At 52.9% G+C, this 9123-nt stretch overlaps 1 protein-coding gene across 1 annotated transcript; it reads right to left on the bottom strand.

Moving 5' to 3' along the window:
* Positions 1-237: 237 nt before the first annotated feature.
* On the bottom strand, positions 238-5841 carry LOC311421202 (E3 ubiquitin-protein ligase TRIM39-like). Its single transcript, XM_084492840.1, has 6 exons — positions 5347-5841; positions 4658-4753; positions 2662-2892; positions 2513-2535; positions 1846-1958; positions 238-1086 (listed from the first exon to the last, which is right to left on the bottom strand). Exons 1-6 carry the CDS (start codon positions 5770-5772, stop codon positions 515-517), a joined length of 1461 nt encoding a protein of 486 aa, XP_084348966.1. The 5' UTR covers positions 5773-5841; the 3' UTR covers positions 238-514.
* Positions 5842-9123: the final 3282 nt, after the last annotated feature.

The raw sequence follows: 9123 nt of genomic DNA, 5'->3' as shown, positions 1-9123 counted from the left end.
TGTGAACCCCACTTGGGAGACCGCTGCCCTGGTGGCCCCCCCTGGACTGCAAAGAGCCATGGCCAACAGCACCCTTTGGACACCACACGTGGTCCATAATCCAGCAACAAGCACATAGCAGCACCTTCTCTCCAAGCTACAAAATTCAGTGCTGAGATGCTGGGTGTCAGCCAGGGCTCGGGGTTTACCAGCAGGGATGGATGCACCACAAAAATTGCACTGCAGACTGCTCAGGGCTCCCCACATCATCCGTTTATTGCCTTGTGTCAGTACAGCTCATACCAAACACATGACAAAGCAGCATGGTGTGCAGACACCCACTACCAGGAGCCTGTGGGTGAGTGGCAAGACGGTGGTGGCCAACGGGTGCCCCAGTTTCAGCAGAGTCCTGGCAGGAGCAGGGGCTGGTGGGGTCATCGCTATGTGCCCCCCACGCACACAGCTGCTGCCCAGCCATCATCCCCATGCTGACCCGAGCAGCCCATCGGGCCCCCAAGTCTCTGCTTGCCTCCCATTACAGGACGATGCAGCCAGTCCCCTGCATGTCCCTCATCCAGGAGATCACCAAGGGCTCTGCATTTTTGCCCCCCAAGAAGGAACCCAGGTAGAAAAGAGGACGGAGCTTCCCTGAGAACTTGTCAGTGAAAGTGTAAAGGTGGGAGCGGTCGGTCACATTGTAGAAGGAGATTTCTCCAGCCTCGTAGTCCAGGAAGATGCCGATGCACCGGGGTCTGATGCTCAGGGTCAGATGGGAGATGGGACAGGTCAGGGCCTCATAGTTGCTGCCATTCTGCAGCCGTAGCACCCAGTAGCCATTGTTTGGAGAGAAGAGGATGTTGCCTTTCCGGCTGGCAGCCTCCTTGCACAGCCCTAAGCCCCACTCCGGCTTGTCTCCCACATGCACCTCCCAGTAGTGGCGGCCTGAGAAGAAGAGCTGCACTCCCAGCACCACCGGAGCGGAGTTAAACCTCCTGGTGTTGTCGAAGAAGGACAGGAGCAGTTTCCTGCCCCCACGCCTCACGCTCTTGTGGTCTTCGGATAGGATAAGATCAGGGTGCGCTGTCTCAGGGTCTAGAGTCACGTCCACTGGTGTGAGAGAAGGGAGAAAGGACAAGCGGACTTCGTGGGCAGGCTGGGTGTCTGCCACCAACACGCTGGAGTGCTCCAGCTGCAGACCTTGCTGCTGGCTGTGTTTAATTGCTTGTGCCTTTGACTGCACAGTGCCTCGTGCTGCCAGCCCCAGCATGCAGAAATGCAATTCATAAAATCATTTCAACTGTAAACCACATCAAATTATTTGGCATGGGACTGCAGAGCAAGAACAACCAAGGCAGCCCAGCAGATTGGATACAGCTTCAGAAGCAATACCGAAAATAAGAGTTTGTGGGCAATGCTCTCGTAGGCACCAGGGTCACCTCCCAACCATCTGACACTAGAAGGAGGAAGGTGTCATCACCATGAAATCAGCCTGAACCCACTGATATGCAAAACGGGACCATCTGGACCAAACTTGTTGGAAAAACCCACAGTTAGCGCCGGTGCTAACAAGAAAGCCTGATCTGAACTGGGGCATGGTCTGAAATCATGTCATTAAAGAGGAGCCCAATCATGGACGGACTCTGACACAGCCAACATCTCCAACAGCATTTGAGCAGCACAGAAGGCATGGCTTCCCTCATGCAAATGTAACCTTCTCCAGAACCCGACAGGACCAAAGGCTTCAGCCAGGATCACTCCCAAACCAGTGTCTCACCCACATGTCAGGGGTATGCAACACCTCCTTGTGTTCCAGGTTATAGGGGGATCAGGACCACCTGCACCAGGAACTGGAAGCAGTCCCCTCACCTTTGAACTTCTTCAGCATTTCCCTCATGCCCAGACAGCGCTCCGGAATGCTGTAGTCCTCCTTCAGGGTCACAGACACAGCTTTAGGGGTCTGGAACTTCACCGCTTCACACCTGAAAGGACAGCAATGGGGGGGGGGGGGGCAACATCCAATGCCTACAGCACAGCTCCTCCTGCATTTTGGGAGCTTTCTAATGCCTTTCTTCTGGCTGCACAGACGCATCTCCTCCCTCAATCTCCTCTGTCATCCCAGAGTACTGCTCTTGGCAGCAAGCATGATGGGACCTTTGCTCTAGAGCTAAGTGGTGCACCAGAAAAGGCTCCCATGGAGCTGCAGTGCCACTGCCATGCAGGAATGCCCAGAGTAGGAAGAAACCCAGGCCAGCCTGGCAGCATGCCCCTCAGGTGCAGACACATCTCTCACCTCACAGCCCATGGCACAAGGCAAGACTTCCAGGGCTCTCGGGCCCCAGGAGAAGAGGATGGATGGAGTGCTCTGCAGCCCACTCTGGTTCCAGTCCCCTCTCTTGTTAGCCCCAGTTCACTCCATCTCTGGAGGACAAATGAGACAGTGGGCAGGGAGGACAGAGGGTGGATGGCACATGGACATCACACTGAGAGCCTGCAGGGAGCTGGTACTGTAGGAGGAACAAGCACGGGTGCCTACCTGCTCAGGATGCATTTCATGTCCTAGAAGGAGAAGAGAAAGTCATTCTGGGTTTTTCACTCCAGCCTGGCCTCAGCAACCCATCCAGACAACAGAGGTCTTGGGACTGAGGTCGGGGATGAGTTAGAGGGCTGGAGGCACAGCCTGACCTTGAGAAGCCCCTCGTCCGGCAGGTGCATTTTCTCCTTTATCTCCAGGATCAGCTCATCCAGCAAGGACTTCTGCTCCACCAGCCTAAACATGCTTTCAGAGATCATCACTAGAATCTGCTTCTCCTCCTCCTCCAGCTTCTGAAGAAGCAGCTTCTCCTCAGCAGCCAGCAGCCGATGCAGCTTCCCAAACTCGCTCACAATCCTCTCCCGCTTTTTCTTCACTGTCTCCTTGTGATAGGAAAGATGCAGGGGTGAAGAGAGGAAATGTTATCCAGACAACTAAGTCAGAACTATGCCCGACATCCAGGAAACCGCTGCATTTTTGTGTGTGTTTATTTAAATGAAGATCCAAAAAAAAATCATTGTGCTTTTATTTAGGCAGAGTTCCCACTGGACATCTTGAGTTTACCAGCAGTAGGGCTTTGACCACAGCAGTTCTGGTTGGGTGGACCTCCAATGCCCACCGATGTCTCGGTGCAGCACAGGGGGTTGTGGGGGCTGCAAGGAGTTGCCATGAGGTGTCAGGCAGGGTTTTGTTAGGAGTGGTGCCATCTTCCTACCATGGGAAGCCCCAGGGAAACGCATCAGCACCTAGGAATGGGAGGGCTGGAAGAGAGCTGGGCAGGGCTCCCTGGATTGCTAAGAGCTCTCACTAATCCCAGAGCTGAGGAGCAACAACAGGCAGGGGCTGTGGTGGTTTTTTTTTTGTTGTTTGTTTGTTTGTTTGTTTTTTGTTTTTTTTTTTTTTTTTCCTGAGCCCTGAAAGTTGTCACTTGGCCCAAAACCTGGAGCATGAAAGATAAGTGACTCCTGAAAAACACGCTGGGGTTAAGTAGGACCAGGAAATCTCAAAGTCCAGGAGGTAAATGAAAGGAAACTGCAATGCATTTATTCTTCTGTCCAAGCACATGATTTTTCAGAACCTGACTCATGTATGCTTGATAAGCCAGGACTCTCAGACACTTCCTCCCCAGCACTCACAACGGACATTTTTTCCTTTTTACTAAAGCAGTCCAATCAGCCACTGGGTCAGAGGAAGCTGGGGGCAGCCAGGCTGTGACCGCACAGCCCTGACTCAGGCAGGCGGGGTGAGGACCCGGCTCTGTCACAAGTCCTATCCCAGCCCATGCCAGTGCTTGAGGGGCACAGCAGGCACGCAGCAGCACCCCAAACACCCAGCACCCACAAGCAGCAGACAGTGGCAGCTCTCACAGGGAGCTCTAACTGGGCAGCTCTAACTGGGAGAGCCCAGAGAAACCTGTTTTCCCTGCCAAAGCTGATTAATCATCAACTCAGCTGAGGAACTCTCCATCCAGCAGTTTCTTTTCCTTTTCTGCAGTTACTTTTACTTTCCAGGCTAAAATGACTCTCTTTTGCTGGTGTCCTACTTCCCCAGGACTGCCTGGAGGCAGGCAGAGGTGCAGTAATTCAGCTATTCTGTTTTTGTAATAAAACCAATTCCAGTTCTTATTGCTGTGGGGCACAGTTCACCATGTAGTTCACTCCCGGATTTAACTCAAGAAAAAAAAAAATAAATAATAAATTACTGTTTAACCGGTGCACAAGCCCCCATGATTTCATCAGAGATGGTGTGCTGCTTTTTTCAAAGCATTTATAGACCTTTCAATATTTTCTGAGCCATCCAAATTTACTGATCCTGGTTTCTATCCCAGTGGCATTGCCCACTGCAGTGGGTACCTCACCCCTGCTTGGCACACAGAGCCGAGTGGGCCCAGCACACTGGAAACTAAGCACTTTCATTGTGTGTGGGTCATTCACTCCATGGAAAAGGTCTTATGGCACTTTCACTGCTTCTCATGCTGCAGCCAGGATCATCGGTGGATGTGGGTCCTCCCCATGACAGCAGGACTTGGGACATGTCACAGCCCCAGAAAACTCATAGCACCAGATAAGATCATTCAGGATTATTATTTTTTTTTAAATTCCTAATGTCATCTAAGCTAATTCATGAAGAATTAAACCAGGCACCTGCCTTGCACTCCTGGATTTTCATCTTTGTCACTGACTCACATTTCTTCATATCCTCTACTTCCTTGGAAAGATGTTCCAACACTTTCTGGAGTTTCACCTGAAAAGAACAGAAACAGATCAGCTCACCCCAGCAGCACCCATCCTGCTCTGCCCCATCCCTGGGCCTGCGGCTGCCAGTGCCAGCAGGCAGCGAGGGGAATGTGACCCAGTGCCAGGCGGTACCAACCCTGGCACCCGAACACAGCAGCTGTGCTCTTTGCTCTGCTAGCCTTGTTAACCCCCTCCACGCTGTATGGATTTCCCACTGCTTTCTTCACTATTTAGCTTCCGAGAGCGAACTGACTGCACCCACCTTGCTGGGGCACTTGCCAGCCAGCAGTGTGGTGCCGGGAGCGACTCCTGGACATGGCACTTGGGTGCCAGCAGCTCTGTACCCCACTGCTGAGGCAAAACATCCCCACAGCAGCACCCAGAGCCCTGTCCTCCTCCAGGGGCAGGGACCTCAGCTGCCCACTGTACCCACACAGACAGGGGCAAGGCTGGGTGTCTCCCTTCCCAGCTCAGGAGGCAGCGGGTCCAGCCTCATCCCCAGAATGAGCAGCTGGGTAGCTGTACCACCCCTCCCCTGCCTGCCTGAGGCAGTGCCCAGAGGTTGCAGAGGGGTGCTCCCGGCACCCCAGCCTCTCATACCTTGTACACCTGTGCAGCCTCCTCAATGGGGTAGACAGCGTGGGAGCGGTGGTGCTGGGACTCCCGGCACACCACGCAGATGGCCTCTTCATCCACCTCACAGAAGAGCTTGAGGCGCTCGTCGTGCTGGGTACAGAGTGGGGTCCCTGGCGCCACGCCGCCCCCCAGCCTCAGCTGCCGGATGCTCTCCACGATGTTGGCCAGCTGCCTGTTGGGGCGCAGGCTGCTGCGGCGGCAGGGGGCCCGGCACTGCGGGCAGGAGAAGGGCGCGTCATTCCAGAGACACTTCTCCTGGCAGTGCTTGGTGATGCAGCCATGGCAGAAGTTGTGCCCGCAGTCGACACTGACGGGCTCAGTCATGTACTCCAGGCAGATAGAGCAGATGGCCTCCTCCTGCAGACGCTCCAGGGCTCCGGAGAGGGCCATGGCAGTCTCCTCACCCAGGCAGCCCGGCCTGCTGCAGCCCGGGGCGAAGACACTGGCAAGCAGGCAGCAGCAGGCAGGGGCGGAGCGTGGCACCCAGCAGCACAGCCTGGGGCTGTGGCTTCCTCGGGGCCCTCAGGGCTGAAAGTGTAAGGGAAGCCCTGCAGGGACAGCACAGAGAATCACAAAGCACCAGGAATAACCCAGGCTCCACGGCCTGGGCTCCCACAGGCTATGGAGAATGGCGGCACATGGTCTGGTAGCATCCACCAGGATGTTTGTGCAGCTGCTGAGGGTGGTGAGCCTACACCATCCTCTCTGTGGGGCTGCCAGGAGGGTTGGAGCACAGAGCCCTGGGACCACTAACTCTGCTGCTGCCTATACACAGCATCCTGAGGCAGTGGGAGAAGGTGCAGGTTTTGATCATTTTTATTATCCAAAAATAACTGAAATACAATCAGTACAAATTGGAACAAAAAGTTTGCCTGAAAATAACAAATAAATTAAGATGCTTTTTCATGCACTTAAATAAACACAGTACCAGTCTACAAAATTCACAGGTGACAAGAGGACAGGGACATGTCTCAGAGTTGACCACAAGAAGTTCTTCGGCAGAGGTGATGCTTGAAGGGAGCAGGGCATTGCTCATACACTGTCAGCCTGGTCCTTGTGCTGTTTCAGGATATTCTGGACCCACTTATCTTGGGGGTTGCCACAGAATGACTTGCCCTTGAATGTGGTGAATCTGCAGAATGAAATCCAGTTAAAGGAGTTGGGAGAAAAGGGAGGATAGGGCAGGGGGACCGCCTGCTCCTTGCCACCAGGGAACCCCACCAAACCACACACCTCTATCACTGCAGAGCAGCCCCAGGGAAACACAGGGGGTGGGTTTAATGTCATTACAGGTATCCTGCCTTCTTCGTTTAGAGGAAAAAGCCACTTCATCCCCCAGATGTCCTGTCTGGGACCCGCTATCTTTGTGGGGGCAACCAGCAGAAGTTCTTTCAACTCAAAATCTAATGAAGACCACAGCTGGCTGTTTGGGACAGCCAACTGAGCTAGTCCCTCAGTTGTTTCCAGGCTGTTCTCCTAATGTGGTGGTTCCCCTGGCCGGGATAGGGTGTGCTGTGGGATTTCATGGCACTGTCACCCATCTGGGAGGCAGCTCCTGGCATCTGGGCAGATCTACTTACATCACGCCTGGCTGGGGACAGTGGCTACTCGTGTTCTGATACATTGTCACATGTCCTGAGGGAAAATTTTTGCTCAAGTATTTGACACAGCAGGGACCGGAGAAGTTGATAGCAGCTGGAAGAGAAGTTTCATGATTAAACCAGACCAGGAAAAGTGCCATCAGGGAGAAGCAGGGTGACAGGACCAGAATGGCCCTGCTGGAGGAGATGATGCTCCCACCACCATCTCCCACCACAGTCATCCTTTCCCCAGTAAGCCAAAGAGCAGCAAGATGTGCCTCTCTTTTCCTGCAGCAGATACTCAGAAGAGAGAGTTGCCAAGCATTACTGGACCTAATATGGCAGAAAGAAAGAGTAGAGAGTTCCTTGGAGAATAGAGCTTGGACTCACCTGGAGAAGAGAGGACCTGGCAGCAGAGGGCAGCCACAAGAACAGCAAGGGCAGCTGTGGAGGACTTCATGCCCTTTGGTGGAGATAGACTGTAGGAGTCAGGCTAGAATGTTGCAATGGGCCTGTTGCTGTGCCTGATGCAGGATCCCTGGGTTCAACCCACTTTATAAAGGGAACCAAGGCCGGAAATGTGTCGGAATTGTTGCTGAAAGAAAACATGACACAATGGAAGAAGTGCTGTATCAAGAAACGCTGTGTCAGGAGTGTGGAGTCCACTACCATACAGTGGAGGGAAGTAGTGCCTGGAGCCCTGATGAGCAGTAATGCCCTGATGTGGCAAGTAGAATATGATGAAAAGACACTGATATGATAAAGAACAGGATATGACCAACTCTCCTTTCATTTCCCCAGACCAAATGGGCACCTAGAATACCTAGAAGTAATGTTTCAGGAGCTTGGTAGCTGGCCCTCTTGCCTAGAAGTCACATGATGGCAATGGATGGAGAATAAGCATGACTACCACACACTTGTATTTCCTAGAACACCTGCGTCATGGAAAAACTGGGGCCAATCCACTTCCCTGCAGCCATGGCAGCAGGGAGAGCCTACAAGTCAGGCCAACCTCCCCAGCTGCCTGCTCAGCGGGTCAGCAAGGCACACAGCAACCATGCCCTGCCTGCTCACAGCGCTGCCCTGCCACGATGGGGCTTTGTCTGTGGGACAAGGACACCACCAGAATGCAGCCATGTAGAGCTGAGGGTACAGCGTGTATCCTAAGATGAGGCTCCTTTCTTGTCCTTCCCATCATTTGCAGGAAGTTATTGGGTAACTGGTTCTGTAACTATGATGCAGGTGGCCAAGAAGGCCAACAGCATCCTGGCTTGCATAAGAAGCAGTGTGGCCAGCAAGTCGAGGGAAGTGATTGTCCCCCTCTACTCAGCTCTGGTGAGGCCGCACCTTGAGTACTGTGTTCAGTTTTGAGCCCCTTGCTACAAGAAGGACATCGAGGTGCTCGAGTGAGTCCAGAGAAGGGCAACAAAGCTGGTGAGGGGTCTGGAGAACAAGTCTTATGAGGAGCGGCTGAGGGAGCTGGGCTTGTTCAGCCTGGAGAAGAGGAGGCTCAGGGGTGACCTTATCGCTCTCTATAAGTACCTTAAAGGAGGCTGTAGCGAGGTGGGGGTTGGTCTGTTCTCCCATGTGCCCAGTGATAGGACAAGGGGGAATGGGCTAAAGTTGCACCAGGGGTGTTTTAGGTTGGATATTAGGAAGAACTTCTTTACCAAAAGGGTTGTGAGGCATTGGAATGGGCTGCCCAGGGAAGTGGTAGAGTCACCATCCCTGGAAGTCTTTAAAAGATGTTTAGATGTTGAACTTAGTGATATGGTTTAGTGGAGGACTTGCTAGTGTTAGGTCAGAGGTTGGGTTCAATGATCTTGAGGTCTCTTCCAACCTAGATGATTCTGTGATTCTGTGAAATACCAGTGACAGCTAAAATACTGCTATGTTATTGATGGACATGATAATTGGCCGTTAACTATCACAAAGAGCTTTAGAAGCACATGACTGTGTTGGCTTGGCAGTTTGGCTTAGATGATTATATGGCCCAGCAACATAGAATTAACACCCTCCTGGTATTGCTTTGCCATTGTCACAGCAGCCATACACACATACAGAAGATATTTGCTCGCTCAGCTGATACTGTTTGGGACAGGAACGGTGTCACTGCACTGGCAGGGAAACTCGTCTTGGAAATGTCACATCCCCACAGAAG

The sequence above is a fragment of the Aythya ferina genome (assembly GCF_964211825.1).
Source record: "Aythya ferina genome assembly, chromosome: 19".
Classification (NCBI taxonomy): Eukaryota; Metazoa; Chordata; class Aves; order Anseriformes; family Anatidae; genus Aythya; species Aythya ferina.
The sequence above is the reverse complement of the archived record's forward strand: the minus strand, read 5'-3'. Positions and strand labels throughout refer to the sequence as shown.

Excerpts from the sequence above, each read along its gene's own strand:
- LOC311421202 (XM_084492840.1), bottom strand. The coding sequence starts at position 5,772 with ATGGCCCTCTCCGGAGCCCTGGAGCGTCTGCAGGAGGAGGCCATCTGC. Across the intron at positions 4,754-5,346 it reads AGGCTGCACAGGTGTACAAG|GTGAAACTCCAGAAAGTGTT; the intron begins GTATGAGAGGCT and ends TGTTCTTTTCAG. Across the intron at positions 2,893-4,657 it reads TGAAAATCCAGGAGTGCAAG|GAGACAGTGAAGAAAAAGCG; the intron begins GCAGGTGCCTGG and ends TCCTATCACAAG.